Source organism: Macaca nemestrina, chromosome X (genome assembly GCF_043159975.1).
Source record: "Macaca nemestrina isolate mMacNem1 chromosome X, mMacNem.hap1, whole genome shotgun sequence".
In the NCBI taxonomy this organism is placed as follows: Eukaryota; Metazoa; Chordata; class Mammalia; order Primates; family Cercopithecidae; genus Macaca; species Macaca nemestrina.
The window spans coordinates 946,531-966,890 of NC_092145.1; the positions used below are offsets into that span (position 1 = coordinate 946,531).

General features: G+C 38.1%; 1 protein-coding gene across 4 annotated transcripts in view; it reads left to right on the plus strand.

Annotated features, from left to right (window-relative positions):
* LOC105468354 (coagulation factor VIII) overlaps positions 1-20,360 on the plus strand; it is a 200,953-nt gene that overhangs the window by 80,910 nt on the left and 99,683 nt on the right. For 3 of the 4 annotated variants that reach the window (XR_979452.3, XM_011718454.3, XM_011718452.3), the window contains exons 10-13: positions 128-221; positions 4,415-4,629; positions 6,437-6,587; positions 13,672-13,881. Coding sequence is in view for 3 of the 4 variants with exons in the window: in XM_011718454.3 (XP_011716756.2) it covers positions 128-221; positions 4,415-4,629; positions 6,437-6,587; positions 13,672-13,881 (670 nt within the window). In the remaining variant the exon portion in view is untranslated. The remainder of the gene's footprint in view (positions 1-127; positions 222-4,414; positions 4,630-6,436; positions 6,588-13,671; positions 13,882-20,360) is intronic. The other variant, XM_011718453.3, reaches the window with a different exon arrangement.

A 20,360-nucleotide genomic window follows, 5' to 3' on the forward strand; every position in this document is an offset into this window, starting at 1 on the left:
TTTATCTAGCCTCAAATTACTATAATGTAGATAGAGGCCGCTTTTATTTATCTGGAGTTAGACCACAGTTTTCTTGTTGATCCTAGTTGTTTTAGGATTTGATCTTAGATCTCACTTATACTTTCAGATTATATTTAAGAATCAAGCAAGCAGACCATATAACATCTACCCTCACGGAATCACTGATGTCCGTCCTTTGTATTCAAGGAGATTACCAAAAGGTAAGTAAGTATTCCCTCGATTTATAGCTCTTTTTTACCTGTAGATACAGATTAAATCAATATCATCAATAACAGCTAAAATCATGTTGGTCCTTTCTCCAACTATTGGCTGGACCTCAAGCTCCAGTCTAAAGTTATAAAAATCAATTATAGGAATCCTCAGGTGATGTTTCATGTAAATTAGTGAAGAGTCACCTGATGTGTTTTTCCTATTACCTAGTGGTGATGTTCAAATATTGCACAGCCAATTAGATTGTCTCTTTTCCACTGCAACTACTATAAATGCCCTAAAATCTTGAAGCTGATTCTTCTGGCACTTAAGATAATTTTTTTTTTCTGAGTACAGTTTTCAGCTACATTCCACACTTTTGGTATCTAGTGTGGTATTCCACACTTTGGGTATCTAGTTTGATATTTTCAGGATTCTTTGCTGCAGCTTCCATGTTATTGCTCTTCCTTGTTCTCTCTCTCTCTCTCACTCTCTCTCTCTCTCTCTCTCTCTCTCGACAGGGTTTCACTCTCACTTTTGGTATCTAGTTTGATATTTTCAGGGTTCTTCGCATATTCATTTCTAAACAGTTCATAACTCCAGTTTTTATTTACTATATTGTTTGTTGTTTAAAGATTTATTTTTTCTTTTAGTAGATTGGATGTTATATGTATTCTTTCTATTATTTAATTTTGGATGAATATTTATCAAAATAATAGATGTGTATGCTTAAAACTACAAAAGGACTGCCTCCCTAGAGGATTCCATTTTTAAGAATTTCTGTTTTGATTTTTGGTGGTTATCTCTACATCTCTAAAAAGTTACTTATACTGCTAACTCTTTGTTTTTCAACTTTAGACACTATATAGTTACTTTGTTTTGTGCTTCTTTCCATTCAAGTTATTTCAGTTTTATCAGTGTTTTCAGTTCCATTGGCTATCATTAGAACTTCAAAAATATACTAAACATCAACTTTTAGTAATATATTTTCAATCCATGATTGGATTTTTCCAATCATGATTGGAAAATATCTTTTGACTCCATACTTCATAAATTAAGGATATTAAAAACTGTACCCCTCACTTTTCCTTTCCCCAAACCTTTCTTTTCTCCACTGCTGCTAGCCATTCCTTTACTTTTACAAAACTAAACTTGATAACATTTACATTTTATACCGTAATTTGAAATAACTCTTCCTTGCTTTGTCTATATATTTTTTCTAAAGCTTAAAAAATTAAAAAACAGCATTGTATTATTTTAGTATGCAAGTTTCTTTTTATGAATGTTAACTGCAGAACTAGGTAATATGCTATGATTGCTCTCTTTTCTACAGCTCAGGTGATTTTACTATTAAGATAAAATAATATGTGGAAGGAAAAAAGTTGATCTCACAGAAGTAGAGATAAAATAGTGGTTACTAGAGGCTAAAGAGGGGAAGGGGAGGGGGAAATAAGGAGACATTGGTTAATGAATGCTAAATTCCAGCTAGATAGGAGGCGTAAGTCTTAATGTTCTATAGCACTGTAGGGTGACTGTAGTCAACAATGACATATATTTTCAGATAGCTAGATGAGAGGATTTGGAACGTTCCCAACACAAAGAAATGATAAATGTTTAAGATGATGGGTATGTACTAATTACCCTGGTTTAATCATTACACATGTATACATGTATTGAAATATTACTCTGTACCCCATAAATATGTGCAATTATCATGTGTCAATTTAAAAATAAAAAGATCAAATAGATTCTCCTTCATTATTCCTCATCAGTAGTTTGATATCATGCTCAATTTTAGCTTTTGTATTAGGACCATATTGATCTTATAATTTTTGTGTCTGTATCCTGAAGTAAGACTTTGTTTCCTTTTATTAGGAAAAGAAATGTATGCTTCTTCAACCCTATTTCTTAGGCCCTTCAGCTTCTTAATCATTCTGTTTATTGCTTAGTATCCAAATCTTTTATTTTTTTTTTTGAGACAGGGTCTCGCTCTGTCACCCAGGCTGGAGTACAGTGACACGATCTTGGCTCACTGCAACCTCCACCTCCCAGGCTCAGGCTATCCTCCCACCTCAGCCTCCTGAGTAGCTGGGACCATAGGCACACACCACCATGCCCAGCTAATTTTTTAATTTTTTTTTAATTTTTTGTAGAAATGGGGTGTTACCTTGTTGCCCAGGCTGGTCTCGAACTCCTGAGCTCGAGTGATCTGCCTACCTTAGCCTCCCAAAGTGCTGGAACCAAATATTTTTCTTTTTAAAGACATTCTTGCAGTTAATAGCATTAACTTCTTTTCTCTTGTACATTTCTATTTTTTGATTTCTTCTTTTGTTTTTCTGGAAGTATATTCTCAAGTAACTTCTAAATATGTGGTACACAGAGGGTGAACTTTCTGAATCCTTCAGTATCACATCATGGGCAGAAAGACTGGTTATAAAAATTTTCCCGCTGGGTGCAGTGGCTCATGCCTGTAATCCCAGCACTTTGGGAGGCCAAGGCGGGTGGATCACTTGAGGTCAGGAGTTCAAGACCAGCCTGGCCAATATGGTGAAAACCCATCTCTACTAAAAATACAAAACAAAAATTAGTCGGGTACTGTGGCGTGTGCCTGTAATCCCAGATACTCAGGAGGCTGAGGCAGGAGAATTGCTTGAAACTGGGAGGTAAAGGTTGCAGTGAGCCAAGATCATACCACTGCACTCTAGCCTGGGCAACAGAGCAAGACTGCATCTCAAAAAAAAAAAAAAAAAAAAAAAATCCTTCCCCTGTTTTCTAATATTCCTTATTGCTGATAAGAATTCTTTATTTGCATTTCTTTATAGAAGAAGGCATAGTACAGAGTACTGGGGAGATTTTGAATGTGTATCCTGAAATTTGGAGGCATACATGGATACAGTTACTGGTAAACTGCTTTTTCCATGGAGAATTTTGAAGGCTGCAATGCCCATAATAGTGGGCAAGAAGAGAGGGCAAGAGTGGAGCAGTTTACCTTTCTGCTGTTTGACATGAGTTTCTTCTGTAACAAGTGAATGCTGTTGAAAGTAGCTGGGCTTTACCCTTTTTGAAGATATTCTGCCCAAGAAGGCAGTTAGGCACGCTAAAGGGATAGCAGAACCAATGGAGTATTGGATGTATCACTGGAAGTAAGAAGAGCTGATGGGGAAAGGAGAGTTGCAGAAGGATAGCTGAAAGAAACATCTCTCATGTCATGGAACTATGTAGTGCTGAGGTCCCCATGGTAACTCTAAAGAAACCATACATGGGTCCTATGAAAAGACCAGCATTTGGGCACCTCCCACACAGAGAACTTTGATGACCAAATAGTGTTATCAAAGATAGAGCAGCAGGACCTGTTAAACAAGAGTCTGTTTGCCCTTTCTTTTATTACCTACCCTCCCTCACCCCCAGCTCCTGAAAAAGGGAAGAGAAGGCTGAGAAATATTGAAAGAACATACTACACCATTCTCTTTCTTTTTTTTTTTTTTTTTCGAGACAGGGTCTCACTCTATCCCACAGGCTGGAGTGCATTGGTGTGATATCGGCTCACTGCAACCTCTGTCTCCCGGGTTCAAGCGATTCTCATGCCTCAGCCTCCCAAGTAGCTGGGATTACAAGTGCCTGCCACCACACCTGGCTAATTTTTGTATTTTCAGTAGAGATGGGGTTTCACCATGTTGACCAGGCTGGTCTCAAACTCCTGACCTCAACACCGTTCCCTTTCTATGGGTTCTCTAACCATAGGTCAGGCATAACTTAGTGAGGTGAGGAAGAGCTTAGAATGAATATAAAATTAAAATTTTGATTTAGATTGGATCTTCAGGTATTAAACATACCCAGAATGAGACTTAATTACTAAAATTAGTTCTTGTCCTGAGGACCCATTACCCTGAGGGCAGATCTCAGTTCTTGCTCCCTTTCCTCACAGAAGTCAGAGACTGTGTCCTAAAACTCCAGTGCCAAGCTCTTTGACATATATTCAGGCCTGAAACTTTCACAGTCGACTGGATAATCAATTATAGCTTTTTTACTTTTCTGAAAAATTGTGTGAATCTTAAAATTATAATAGGCGCAACTTTAGCTTCCACTTCCTGAGAAACTTCATATGTACATACAGATTTGTAGAACTCTTGCAACAACAACATGATTACCGATATGTGGCTTGTTGTACTCTAATTGAGCTATTTCTGGGTTTGCTTGTGGATAGGTGTAAAACATTTGAAGGATTTTCCAATTCTGCCAGGAGAAATATTCAAATATAAATGGACAGTGACTGTAGAAGATGGGCCAACTAAATCAGATCCTCGGTGCCTGACCCGTTATTACTCTAGTTTCATTAATATGGAGAGAGATCTAGCTTCAGGACTCATTGGCCCTCTCCTCATCTGCTACAAAGAATCTGTAGATCAAAGAGGAAACCAGGTGAGTTCTTGCCTTTCCAAGTGCTGGATTTGAAGCTAAAAATGAGGCGAGATGCACATAAATTCTCAGTGTATGTCCCCTTATAACCTGAAGAAAATATAATGGTTTGCAATATAGGTCAGTAAAAGAAATGAGCTTAGCTTTTACTGAATTTGAGTTTGGTGTAGTAAACATGCCTGCTGGATGGATAGGCCATAGAATGTAGGCCCTAGATTTTTCCTAGTCTGGGATTTAGCTCTCTCTAGGTGATCCTCCCCATTTTTACATGTCTACTTTCAGATGACCCACAAATTTGTATCTACAGCCTAGATTTCTTCCATGGGCATCTCATTATGGGTGATTCAAAAGCACCTCAAAATTAACATGTCTGCAGCATGTAGCACAGTGTATGGCACTTAGTAAGAGCCTAATAGGCTAGGTACAGTGGCTCACGCCTGTAATCTCAGCACTTTGGGAGGCCGAGGCGGGAGAATTGCTTGAGCTCAGGATTTGGAGACCATCCTAGACTTTGTCTCTACAAAAAAAAAAATTTAGCTGGGCATAGTGGCATGTGCCTGTAGTCCCACCTACTCAGGAGGCTGAGGTGGGAAGATAGCTTGAGCCCAGGAGGTCAAGGCTGCAGTGAGCCTGGGTGACAAAGCCACACCCTGTCTCAGAGAAAAAAAAAAAAAAAAAAAAAAAGCTTAATAAATACTTTTGGGCAAAACATCAGGAAAGATATAAAATATTTCAAAATATGGCTAGAATTTGGATCATTTCTACTGCTTTAAAAAATAAAACTACATTCTCTGAACAAGAAAAACTTAGTTCTTCACAAAAACTCATTGCTTGGCCCCAGAATAACTCGTTGCCATATTGCTGAGGCTTGACTATGTGTCCATTTGATTATATTTATGATACATAAGATCCCTACTAGTCTGAAAACATTTCATTTGTTTAGAGAGTAAAGTATATGAACTTTGGTGCCAATAAAACACGTGGCACATAAACTCAGAGAAGTATAAATTTTGCCAAGTACTTGTCCTGACCAATTTTTCCTAATTTTAGTTTTTTCATCACTTTTGGGAAGATAACTGAAATATTATTCTATATTCTCCAATCTCCTCTCTTCAGTATTTTGGTTTATATAGCTATAGGTTATAAAAAATAAAGTTTATACGTATTAGTGAGGTTTACATATGAAATCTTAGCAGATCCAATTAGCAATTCATAAATCTAATTCATAAATCTGGTTCATATACAAACTGCTCTTCTGAAAAAAATTTGAATGTTTTAAACAGAAAATTTAAGGTATTAGTGTTGTTCGACATTTTTGTGGTTCACCTTATCTTTCTTATTTGATTTCTGTTTTTCTATTTTTAATTTTTTATAGCCTTGTGGAAGGTCAGTTGCTAGATGGAAGTTTAGGAAAGTCAGTATCTCATTTGACTTAACTAACTTAAGAAAGGCACTGAATAATCACTTGATTCTTTAAGGAGTTAAATCTTCTAATCTGAACATGAGGAGAATAAGGCTACAGACTGTACCAAAAAAATCAAGCAGCATATGTCCTTGGGTGCAGAAAAACTAAGTTCAGTGGGTCAGTCACCCTTTTGTCCTGGGGACACATTTGTTGTAAGCATATACTCACTGCTCATAGCACCCACCCCCAACTCCCAAGCCCTGGTACATGCCTAAGAGGAAATGGAATTAAACCAACGGATTAGATATATCACATGCATGCCATCGCTTTCATCATAGACTGCTAGCTCCTACGTGACAACATCAGCAGCATTTCTTTACCCTTTTCAATATATGTAATTAACAGATAATGTCAGACAAGAGGAATGTCATCCTGTTTTCTGTTTTTGATGAGAACCAAAGCTGGTACCTCACAGAGAATATACAACGCTTTCTCCCCAATCCAGTTGGAGTGCAGCTTGAGGATCCAGAGTTCCAAGCCTCCAACATCATGCACAGTGAGTAAAGCAGCACTTAAGTCCAGTGGGTGGTGAATAAAGAAAAATCGATGTAATCAAAGTGATGTCCAGATAATGAATGAATTGTATGTGTATATAAATTTAACAATTGTGTTACCTATAAATTATAATTTTTACTCAAATACACGTGATCATATAATCCATATTTTAAAAATCCAGTCACCATTTTTTCCTTTCAATGTTTACTTGGTTTCCCCTCCCTTTTAATTCCCCATCTCCTTCTATATTATGTCTTTTCACCAACCATTCCATGCCCAGGTAATATTTTAAGACATATTTTCTCTATAATTATATAATCATATATAAACACATACATACATTGCATTAGTCTTCTAATGCTGCCATAACAAAGTACTGCAGACTGGGTGGCGTAACCAGCAGATATCTATTGTCTTACAACTCTGGAGGCTTGAGATCAGGATGTGGGCAGCATTGGTTTCTTCTGAGGCTTCTCTCCTTGTCTTGTAGATGGCTTTCTCCCTTGTCTTCACATGGTTTCTCCTTTATATATCTTTGTCCTAATCTCCTCTTCTAATAAAGATGCCCGTAATGTTGGGCTAGTGCCCACCGTAATGACCTTATTTTAACTAACTACCTATTTAAAGACACTATCTCCAAGTATAGTCACATGCTGAGGTACTGGGGTTTAGGACTGCAAGGTATAAGTATGGGATGGGGGAACACAATTCAGCCCATTGTGTACATACACATGTGTATATGTTTATATATACCCACAAATCTGAATGGTCAAAAATATGGTGAAAAATTCCAATTGCACTATATGCTACAGGGAAATGCGAAATAGGATAACAATGAGATAGCACTTTATACCCATCAAACTGCCAAAATTATAATTACTAGTGGGCTTGTGGATAAAAGAATGTTCTCATGCTATATTAGTGGATAAGTAGTATAGTCTTTTCAAAACCAATATATGCCTTTCGAAATTCTGATTATTAAGATGTTTAAGATGGAGTGAGCACACATTTCCCTGTGTGTCCCACTGGATGCAACTAAAAATCCTGAAGAGGCCAGGTGCAGTGGCTCACTCCTGTAATCCCAGCACTTTGGGAGGCCGAGGCGGGCGGATCATGAGGTCAGGAGATCAAGACCATCCTGGCTAACACAGTGAAACCCTGTGTCTACTAAAAATACAAAAAATTATCCAGGTGTGGTGGCGGGCGCCTGTAGTCCCAGCTACTCGGGAGGCTGAGGCAGGAGAATGGCGTGAACCCGGGAGGTGGAGCTTGCAATGAGCTGAGACTGTGCCACTGCACTCCAGCCTGGGCGACAGAGCGAGACTGTCTCAAAAAAAAAAAAAAAAAAAAAAAAAAAAAAAAAAAAATCCTGAACAAAATGCATGGGAACCTTGAAAAGTTGTAATGTGGGTTATACTCACCTACCAGAATGTGGCATATGTTACAATTCTATTCCCCTCATCTCAAAGCTTTAGCCCTTTAACTTTGGGTTGAGCCTCATATTTAGTTTGAATTTCTAGTAATAGTGATATATTATTCTCCAGAGTTAAAGTCCTTTACTATCCATTATTCTAAAAATTTTAAGGTTGTTTAGTCCTTTGAGTTGCATTTTTATTTTTTACATAGTGCAGGGTATTGTTCTTTTATTTTATTTTATTTTTTCTATTCATAATTGCTCCCTTTCCCACCACATATTTTTCCAAGTAGGATGTGCACCTGTCACAGTATCTAGACAGTTAAACCATCTCATTTTCATGGAGACAGTGATTAAAACAAAAGAGATATAGTGACATAAGTAGAGCCAAAAAACATTTTCACTGAAAATGATATATAGGTATTGGGAGAAAACAAATTTTTTTTCCTCTGGGATTTCTAATATAGCTTTTGGTGGAGATAAGAGTCTGAAATCGAGAGAGAAGAGATTGGAGTTGAGAAAAAGAGTCTGGGAAAGCACAGGGAGAAACACAAAGGCAGAGACCAAGAGACACGGGGGAAGGATCTTCAGAGGAAGAGTCCAGGGAGAAAGATGCTAAGACAGAGGTATAAGAAAAGAAGAACAAAAAAAGGACCAGGAGGAGAGAGACCCAAACCATAAACCACTCCTATTTCCATTAGCAGTAAAATGGATAATCTATTTTCATACAATGAAATACTATGTGACAATGAAGATTCACAAAAATAAAGCTATACACAACAATATGAATAAGTATCACAAAGACAATTTTTAGTAAAATGGTAAGTCTCAAAAGAATATATACAGTATTATATTATTTACATAAAGTTCAACAATGGGCAAAATGAACTTACATAGTTTAGGGATACAGAGGAAGAAAAGTATAAAGGTTAGTAAGGACATGATTATCATAAAAGATGGGATAGTGGCTACCTCTTAGAAGAGTTCATTTGAGAATAAACACATGTGTTTTGTGGGGATACCAGTAATATTGTATTTCATGACCTAGACGTTTGTTTTATAATTTTGTGTTTTAAAAAAATTGTAGGATTTATTTTGTAGATGGATCCTACAAATGACAGGGAAATTTCAGTAGGAATGAAGAGGAAGGGACAAGTTTAGAAGATAGAATGCACATGATTTGGTAAATAATTAGCTATGTTTGGTAAAGGACTAAGAGGATTCAAGGATGATTACCAAATTTCTGATGTGGGTAACTAGGAGAAGAGACAGACAAAATGGAAGAAAGTGTATTTAAAGAAATGATAGCAAAAAACTTTCCAAATCTGGGGAAAGATGTAAATATCCACATACAAGAAGATCAAGGATCGCTAGTCAGATTAGATTCAAACAAGACTATATGAGGACACATTACAATCAAACTGTCAAATATCAAAGACAAAGAGAGAATCCTGAAAGCAACAACAAAAAAGGAGCAAACCACATATAAGGAAATTCCAATAAGGCAGAAATTTTACAGGTCAGAAGAGGGTGGGATGATATATTCCAAGTATTGAGAAAACTTTATTCAGAAAATGTGTCCTTCAGAAATGCAGAGAGATAAAGACTTTGCCACACAATTCCAGTTAGACAAGAGGAATAAATTAAAGACATCTATTGAACACTATGGTGACTACAGTTAATAAGTTACCCATTCCAATATAAAAATATATAAACATTGTGATGTACATCATAACATATTCTATTTTTCCCTGTCAATTAAAAAATAAATTTAAAAAGATTGGATAGAGAAGAATCAGCCATTCTAGTAATTAAGCCTGATTTCAGATAACCATTATGCAAGTTAAAGAATAAACTGGATAGTATGATATTAAAAAAAAACAAAACCACCAATGAGATACATCAGAATGGCTAAAATTAAAAAGACTGTCCATACCAAGTATTGGTAAAGATGTGGAGTAATCAGAACTCTCATACATTTCTGGTCAGGATGGAAATTTGTGCACTTACTTTGGGAGTATCTAAAGCCAAACATAGGCATACCCTATTGACTCAGGAAATCTACTCCTAGTATATACCTGAATCATGTCCCCTAGAATTCATATGCTGAAGCCCTAACACTGATATTTCAGAATGTGACTGTATTTGGAGATAGGGTCTTTAAGGGGTTTATTAAGTTAAAATGAGGTTGTTATGATGGGCCCCAATCCAATATGACTAGTGGCCTTATAAGAAGAGGAAATGTGGGCCAGGCGCGGTGGCTCACGCCTGTAATCCCAGCACTTTGGGAGGCCAAGGCGGGCAGATCACGAGGTAAAGAGATCAAGACCATCCTGGCTAACACAGTGAAACCCCGTCTCTACTGAAAATACAAAAATTAGCTGGACATGGTGGCAAGCTCCTGTAGTCCCAGCTACTCGAGAGACTGAGGCAGGAGATCGCTTGAACCCAGGAGGCAGAGGTTGCAGTGAGCTGAGATCACGCCACTGCACTCCAGCCTGGTGGACAGACCAAGACTCCATCTCAAAAAAGAAGGAGGAGGAGGAGGAGGAAGCGGAGGAGGAGGAGGAGGAGGAGGAAGCGGAGGAGGAGGAGGAGGAGGAGGAGGAGGAAGCGGAGGAGGAGGAGGAGGAGGAGGAAGCGGAGGAGGAGGAGGAGGAGGAGGAGGAGGAAGCGGAGGAGGAGGAGGAGGAGGAGGAAGCGGAGGAGGAGGAGGAGGAGGAGGAGGAGGAAGCGGAGGAGGAGGAGGAGGAGGAAGCGGAGGAGGAGGAGGAGGAGGAGGAAGCGGAGGAGGAGGAAGCGGAGGAGGAGGAGGAGGAGGAGGAAGCGGAGGAGGAGGAGGAGGAGGAGGAAGCGGAGGAGGAGGAGGAGGAGGAGGAGGAGGAAGCGGAGGAGGAGGAGGAGGAGGAGGAGGAAGCGGAGGAGGAGGAGGAGGAGGAGGAGGAAGCGGAGGAGGAGGAGGAGGAGGAGGAAGCGGAGGAGGAGGAGGAGGAGGAGGAGGAGGAAGCGGAGGAGGAGGAGGAGGAGGAGGAGGAAGCGGAGGAGGAGGAGGAGGAGGAGGAGGAAGCGGAGGAGGAGGAGGAGGAGGAGGAGGAGGAGGAGGAAGCGGAGGAGGAGGAGGAGGAGGAGGAAGCGGAGGAGGAGGAGGAGGAAGCGGAGGAGGAGGAGGAGGAGGAAGCGGAGGAGGAGGAGGAGGAGGAGGAGGAAGCGGAGGAGGAGGAGGAGGAGGAAGCGGAGGAGGAGGAGGAGGAGGAGGAGGAAGCGGAGGAGGAGGAGGAGGAGGAGGAGGAAGCGGAGGAGGAGGAGGAGGAGGAGGAAGCGGAGGAGGAGGAGGAGGAGGAGGAGAAGGAGGAGGAAGCGGAGGAGGAGGAGGAGGAGGAGGAGGAAGCGGAGGAGGAGGAGGAGGAAGCGGAGGAGGAGGAGGAGGAAGCGGAGGAGGAGGAGGAGGAGGAAGCGGAGGAGGAGGAGGAGGAGGAAGCGGAGGAGGAGGAGGAGGAAGCGGAGGAGGAGGAGGAGGAGGAGGAGGAGGAGGAGGAAGCGGAGGAGGAGGAGGAGGAGGAGGAGGAGGAGGAGGAAGCGGAGGAGGAGGAGGAGGAGGAGGAGGAAGCGGAGGAGGAGGAGGAGGAGGAGGAAGCGGAGGAGGAGGAGGAGGAGGAGGAGGAGGAGGAAGCGGAGGAGGAGGAGGAGGAGGAGGAAGCGGAGGAGGAGGAAGCGGAGGAGGAGGAAGCGGAGGAGGAGGAGGAGGAGGAGGAGGAGGAAATGTGTACACACAGAGACACCAGGGATGCATATGCACAGAGGAAAGACCAAGCCAAGGAGAGGCCTCAGTAAAAACCAAACCTGCCAACACCTTGATCTTGGAATTTTAGTGTTCAAAACTGTGAGAAAACACATTCCTGTTATTTAAGCCTCCCAGTCTGTGGTGTATTGTTATGGCAGCCCTAGCAGACTAGTACAGCAGCCAAAAGTAGTGTGTACATATTTTACAAAAGACATGTAATTATTTAATCCATGTGGAGTGTCAAAAGGCAAAAATACAACAAACGTACTTTAAAGATTATAATTGGCTTTTATACATGGTTCTAGAATCAGATAGCCCTCAGAACCAAATACAGAACAGCAACCAGCAACGTAGTATGGATAGAAATTGGAAGTGAGGTTTAGAGACATCTTAAGTGATTACAGTTGGGCATTTTTGCCTTATTTGAAGGTGTTGGTCGCCTGCAATTGATGGAAGTTCAGCTGCTATAGTCGGTTGAGACTGAGCTGTTTGTTATAAAAGCATATTCCTAAGTTAGGCTTTCAGTTAGTTCATCAACCAAACCAGGCTGCAACTTTGCTGTGCAAGGACTCAAGTGCAAAGGTACCCTTAGGCCAAATTCAGATTAATTTAAAAGGAGTTTATTTTTGTTAGCTATGTGAAACGAAGAGGAATCTATTTTTTCCAAGTGGATAGTCATATATTCTATTATCATTTACCAAATAGCTCATTTTTTTACTGTACTGGTTGGAGATGCTGCCTTTATTATATATTAAGTTTCCACTTATATCTTGTCAGTTTCTGGACTCTATATTCTGTTTGATATATTTATCTATTCTGCATTAAGACTGCATCTTTAATTATAATATCTTTATAATATCTCTTAATGCTGTATAGGAAAAAACTTCAATTATTAATTAGTTATACTAAGCCAATGTCTGAGTATTGCTTAGTGGTTTGTGGGCAACCATCTTACACAGTACCTAGTAACAGAGTAGACAAGTGTTTATTGAATGGATGGATGGATGGATGTGTGGAAGAGGCTTTCAGAAACAATTCCCTTTATAGTCTAAGGCCAATGTTACTTTTGCTTAGCTCTTTAGTTTGAAATAATTTAAAATGTACAGAAAAGTTACAAGAATAATACAGGGAACTTGCATACACCCTTTACCCAGATTCACAAATGTTTAACATTTTGCAATTTTGTTTTTGATTTTCTTTTCTTTATATACACACTTCTGTTACTTATTTTCCATTTGAAAATGGGTTACAGACATCACACCCCTTTACCTCTCAATACTTTAATGCACATTTCCTGTGAATAAAGATATTCTTTTACATAAACAGAATGATGTTATGAAATTACAGACACTTCAAAATGATAAAACACATTTCTGTAATTTACAGCTGGTATTCCAGTTGTATCAACCAATGCTGTCATTTATGGCATTTCTTCCTTGAGGTACAGGGATCTAGTACAAGTAACTACTTGTCCTGCTTCTTTAATTTCCTTGAATCTGGACCTTGATAACTTTAAGGTAACTTTAAGCACCCAAAGGTTTTTTTTCTGGTTTCTCCTCTGTGTAGTTACCATTTTCACCCTTGCAATTAATAAATGGTTTGAAGGGATATACTTTAAGACCATGCAAACATCCTGCTACTCATCAAAATGCCTCCCATAAAACATCCAAATTAATCTTTATCATGATGGTTTATGACTATCTCCTCACATTGGGATTGTGGCCCAACTGATTATTAACAATCTACTTTTTTTGAAGACATAATATCTCTTCCTGGGAATAAGATAATGGGCATAACATACAATAATTCCTAATTGTATCATGACAATCACAATCCAAAATACTAAATCTGTGATATGACTAAATCTCTTTTTCCCCATTGTTTTTGCAGGCATCAATGGCTATGTTTTTGATAGTCTGCAGTTGTCAGTTTGTTTGCATGAGGTGGCATACTGGTACATTCTAAGCATTGGAGCACAGACTGACTTCCTTTCTGTCTTCTTCTCTGGATATACCTTCAAACACAAAATGGTCTATGAAGACACACTTACCCTATTCCCATTCTCAGGAGAAACTGTCTTCATGTCGATGGAAAACCCAGGTTAGTTATGTATATTATTCTTGTACCAACAGCTGTGAATGCTTCACTAGTCATTCATATGCTCTTTTGCCCAGTAACTCACATGTTCAAGTGATTCTGGTAATTGCCAGGCATTTTAATGACAGCACCCACTCAAGTACTTAACTTAAGAGTCTTTGCTCTAAAAAGTGCCTTCACATGCCAAGGGCTAATTTTTACAATTTTTATGGATACATAATAGTTGTGCCTATTTAGGGGGTACATGTGGTATTTTCATACAAGCATACAATGTGTAATGATCAAATTAGGGTAACTGGGATATTCATCACCTCAAAAACTTATTATTTCTGTTAGGAACATTCCAATTCCACTCTTCTAGCTATTTTGAATTACACAATAAATTATTGTTAACTATAGTCACCCTACTGTAATATCGAACACTACAACTTATTCCTTCTATTTAAGTGTAATTTTATACCTATTAATCAACCTTTCTTCATTCTACCCCATCCAACGTACCCTTCCCAAACTCTGTTAAGCACCATTCTACTCTCTATCTCTGTGAGATCCACTTTTTAAGCTCTCATATGTAAGTGAAAACATGTGATATTTGTCTTTCTATGCCTGGCTTATTTCACTTAATATAATGACATCCAAGCTCACACATGTTGCCACAAATGACAGGATTTCATTCTTTTTAATGGCTGAGTAATATTCTATTGTGTACATATACCACACTGTCTTTATCCATTCATCTGTTGATGTATACTTAGGTTGATTTTATATCCTAGCTATTGTGAATGGTGCTGTAGTAAGTGTTGGTGTGCAGCTCTCTCTTTGATACCTTGATTTCCTGTCTTTGGATATATATCCAGCAGTGGGATTGCTGGATCACATAGTAGTTCTATTTTTAGTTTTTAGTTTTTTGAGGAAATTCCTTACTCTTTTCCACAGTATTTGTACTTATTTACACTCCCACCAACAGTGTACAAGCATTCCCCTTTTGCCACATCCTCAGCAGCATTCATTAATTTTTTTTGTCTTTTTGATAAAAGCCATTTAACTGAAGTGAAATATCTCATTGTGCCTTTGGTTTGCATTTCTCTGGTAATTATTGATGTTGAGCACTTTTTCATATACCTGTTGACCATGTGTATGTCTTCTTCTTGTTTTTTTTTTTTTTTTGTTTTGAGATGGAATCTCACTCTGTTGCCCAGGCTGGAGTGCAGTGGTGCGATCTCGGCTCACTGCAAGCTCCACCTCCTGGGTTCACGCCATTCTCCTGCCTCAGCCTCCCGAGTAGCTGAGACTACAGGTGCCCACCACTACACCCAGCTAATTTTTTATATTTTTAGTAGAGACGGGGTTTCACTGTGTTAGCCAGGATGGTCTCAATTTCCTGACCTCGTGATCCACCGGCCTCAGTCTCCCAAAGTGCTGGGATTACAGGCGTGAGCCACTGTGCCCGGCCTGTATGTCTTCTTTTGAGAAATGTCTATTCAGATCGTTGTCCATTTTTAATAGGGTTCTTTGTTTTTTTGCTATTGACTAGAATTTCTTATATATTGTGGTTATTAACGTCCTCTCAGTTGTATAGTTTGCAAATATTTCATCCCATCCTAAGATTATCTCTTCACTTTGTTAATTGTTTCTTTTGCTGTGCAGAAGCTTATGGCTTGATATAATCCCATTTGTCTACTTTTGCTTTAGTTCCCTGTGCTTTTGAGGTCTTACCTGCAAAATCTTTCCCACACCAATGTCCTGGCACATGCCCCCAATGTTTTCTTCCAGTAGTCTCATACTTTCAGGTTTTATATTTAAGTCTCTAAGCCATTTTTATTTTATTTTTGTATATAGTGAGAAATAGGGGTCTAGTTTCATTCTTCTGCATGTGTATATCCAGTTTTCCCACACCATTTATTGAAGAGACTACTCTTTCACCGGTGCATGTTTTTGGTACTTTGTCAAAAATGAGTTTGGCTATAAATGTGTGGATTTATTTCTAGGTTCTCTGTTGTGTTCCACTGGCATATGTTTCTGGTTTTATGCCAGTACCATGCTGTTTTAGTTACTACAGCTTTGTAGTATAGTTTGAAGTCAAGTAGTGTCATGCCTCCAGCTTTGTTCATTTTGCTCAGGTTTGCTTTGGCTGTTTGGAGTCTTTTGTGGTTCCATACAAATTTTAAGATTCTTTTTTCTATTTCTGTGAAAAACTTCATTGGTATTTGGATAGGTATTACATTAAGTGTGGTAGCATTGCTACTTTAACAATATGAGTTTTTCCAGCCCATTAACATGGGATAGATACCTTTTCATTTTTTTGTGTGTTCTTCAATTCCCTTTATCAGTATTTTAGTTTTCATTATAGAGATATCTAGTTTTATTGTAGCTATTGTAAATGATTTTTTTAAAATTTCTTTTTCAGGTTGTTAGCTCTTGATATATAGAAATGCTACTGCTTTTGCATGTTGGTTTTGTATCCTGCAACTTTACTGAATTTGCTTATCAGTTCTAATAGCTTTTTGATGGAGTCTTTAGTTTTTTTATGTGAAATACAAGATTATGTCATCTATAAACAAGGAGAATTTGACTTCTTCCTTTCCAATTTGGATACCCTTTATTTCTTTATCTTGATTACTTGCTCTGGCTTGGACTTCCAGGACTACGTTTAATAGAATTGGTGAAAGTGGGCATCCTTATCTTGTTTCAGATCTTAGAGAAAAGGCTTTCAGTTTTCCACATTTGGTATGATATTAGCCATAGTTTGTCATATATGGCCTTTATTGTTTTGAGGTATGCTTTCTGTACCTGGTTTGTTGAGAGTTTTATCCTGAAGGGATGTTGAATTTAATCTTTTTGGCATCAATTGAAATGATCATATGTTTTTTGTCCTTCATTCTGTTGATATGATGTATCACATTGATTCATTTCCATATGTTGAACCATCCTTGCATCCCTGGGATGAATCCCCCTTGATCATGATGAATGATCTTTTACTGTGTTGTTGAATATGGTTTGCTAGTATTTCGTTGAGGATTTTTGCATCAATGTTCATCAGAGATATTGGCCTGTAGTTTCTTTTTGTGTATGTGTGTGTCTTTGTCTGGTTTGGTTTCAGGGTAATACTGGCCTGTAGAATCAGTTTGGAAGTATTTACTCCTCCTTGATTTTTGGGATAGTTTGTGGAGAGTTGGTATTTGTTCTTTTAAAAAAAAAAATGTTCAGTAGAATTCAGCAATGAAGCCATCAGGTCCTGAGCTTTTCTTTGTTGGGAGACTTTTTTTTTACTATTTCTAGCTCATCACTGTTATTAATCTATTCAAGTTCCTTCCTTCTTTCTTTCTTTCTTTCTTTCTTTCTTTCTTTCTTTCTTTCTTTCTTTCTTTCTTTCTTTTTCTTTCTTTCTCTCTCTCTCTTCTTTTCTTTTCCTTTCTTTTCTTTTCTTTTCTTCTCTTTTCTTTTTTTTAAAAATCTTGTTCTTCACCCAGACTGGAGTGCATTCAATCTAAGCTCACTGCAACCTCTGCCTCCCAGGTTCAAGTTATTCTTGTGCCTGAGCTTCCCACGTAGCTGGGATTACAGGTGTGCACCACCACACCTGGCTAATTTTTGTATTTTTAGTAGAGATGGGGTTTTGCCATGATGGCCAGGCTGGTCTCGAACTCCTGGCCTCAAGCGATCCACCCGCCTTGGCCTCCCAAAGTACTGAGATTACAGGCATGAGCCATTGTGCCTGGCCCAAGTTTTGTATTTCTTATGTTCAATCTTGGTAAGTTGTATATGTATAGTAATTTATCCATTTCGTCTATGTTTTCCAATTTATTGGCATATATTTCCTCATAGTAGCTTCTAATGATCCTTTGAATTTCCGTGATATCATTTGTAATGTCTACTTTTTTGTCTATGATTTTAATTATTTCTGTCTTATCTTTTTCTTTTCTTAGTCTAGCTAGAGGTTTCTCAATTTTGTTTATCTTTTCTAAAAACCAACTTTTCATTTCACCGATCTTTTTACTGTTATTTTAGTTTCGATTTCATTTATTTCTGCTCTCATTTTTATTATTTCTTTCCTTGTACTAATTGTGGGTTTGGTTTGCTCTTGCTTTTCTAGTTCTTTAAAATATATCATTGTGCTGTTTATTTGAGGTTCTTTTACTTTTTTGATGTAGGCATTTATTGTTAACAATTTTCCTTTAGTCCTGCTTTTACTATATTTCATAGGTTTTGATATGTTGTATTTCCATTTTCACTTGTTTAAAAATTTTTTTAATTTTCTTCCTAATTTCTGTTTTTTTGTTTGTTTGTTTGTTTTGTTTTTTGTTTTTTGTTTTTTTGTTTTTTTTGATATGGAGTCTCACTCTCGCCCAGGCTCGAGTGCAGTGGCGCGATCTTGGCTCACTTCAAGCTCCACCTCCCGGGTTCACGCCATTCTCCTGCCTCAGCCTCCCGAGTAGCTAGGACTACAGGCGCCTGCCACCACACCCAGCTAATTTTTTGTATTTTAGTGGAGATGGGGTTTCACCATGTTAGCCAAGATGGCCCCGATCTCCTGACCTCATGATCCACCCGCTTCGGCCTCCCAAAATGCTGGAATTACAGGCATGAGCTACCGCTCCTGGCCAATTTTCTTCCTAATTTCTTCATTGACCCAATGGTCATTCAGAATCATGTTGTTAATTTCCATGTATTCGTATAGTTTCCAAAGTTCCTCTTGTTATTGATTTCTAGTTTTATTCCATTAAGATCAGTAAAGATACTGGATATGATTTCATTTTGGGGGAATATTTTTAATTGTTTTGTGGCCTAATATGTAATCTGTCTTTGAGAATGTTTCATATGCTGAGGAGAAAAAAAAATGTGTATTCTGTGGCTATTGGATGAAATATTCTGTAAGTGTCTATTAGGTCCATTTGGTGTATAGTGCATATTAAGTGTGATGTTTCTTTGTTGATTTTCTATCTAGTAATCTGTCTAGTGCTGAAAGTGGGTATTGAAATGCCCAATTATTGTAATGGGGTCTATCTCTCTTTTTAGTTCTAATAATATTTGCTTTATGTATCTCAGTGCTCCAGTGTTGGGTGCATATACATTTAGAATTATTATCTCATCTTGCTGAATTGACCCCTTTATCATTATATAATGACCTTCTTTGTCTCTTTTCACTGTTTTTGGATTGAAGTCTATTTTATCTGATATAGCTACTCCTGCTTTTTTGTTTCTATTTGCATGGAATATCTTTTTCCATGCCTTCATTTTCAGTCTGCATTTCTTTATAAGGTAAAGTGAGTTTCTTGCAGGCAGCATACGGTTGAATCTTGTTTTCATCCATTCAGCCACTCTTTGTCTTTTCATTCAATAATTTAGTTCATTTACACTCAATGTTACTATTGTTAGGTAAGCAGTTACTAGTGCCACTTGGTTATTTGATTCATGGTTGTTTTATTAGTCCTCTCTTCTTCCTTTCCTGTCTGTCTTTCTATAAAAGTGATTTCCTCTAGTAGTATGTTTTAATCTCTTATTTTTTGTGTGTGTATCTATTATAGGTTTCTGCTTTGTAGTTATCATGAGGCTTGTAACATTTTATAACCAACTATTTTAAACTGCTGACAACTTAACTCTGAGTCACAATTCAAAGAAAAAAAAACAAAGATAAAACTAAAAACTATCTTTTTAAGTCCATCCCCTGCCTCTTTTTGACTTTTTGTTGTCTCAATTTATGTCTTTTTACATTGTCTCTTAACAAAATTTTGTATTATAGTTACTCTTATTTTTGTTAGGCTTTTCTTTTAGTCTTCATACTAAAGATATGAGTAGTTTACACACTGCAATTACAGTGCTAGCGTATTCTGTATTTGTCTGTGTACTTACTATTGCCAGTGAGTTTTGTGCCTTCAGATCATTTCTTCTTACTCTTTGCCATCCTTTTCTTTCAGATTGAAGAACTCTCTTTACCATTTCTTATAAGATAGGTCCAGTGTTGATTAAATTCCTTAGCTTTTATTTGTCTGGAAAAGTCTTTATTTCTCCTTAATGTTTGAAGAATTACTTTTCTGGATATAATATTCTAGTTTGGAAGTCTTTTACCTTCAACATTTTGAATAGGTTATCCCATTTACCCCTGGCCTATAAGGTTTCTGTTATTATGACTGTTGCTAGACATATTGGAGTTCCTTTACATGGTATTTGCTTCTTTTCCCTTACTGCATTTAGATACTTTTTTTGACCTCTAAGATTTCATTACTATATGCCTTGAGGTAGTCTTATTTGGGTTGAATCTTCTTGATGTTCTTTGAACTTCTTGTGCCTGGATATTCATATCTTTCTCTAGGTTTGGAAAGTTCTGTCATTCTTTCTTTTTTTTCTTTCCAACTTTATTTTAGCTTCAGGGGGTACGCGTGCAGGTTTGTTACATGGGTAAATTGCATTTCATGGGGGTTTGGTGTCCCGATTATTTTGTCACCCAGGTAACAAGCATAGTACTGAATAGGTAGTTTTTTCAT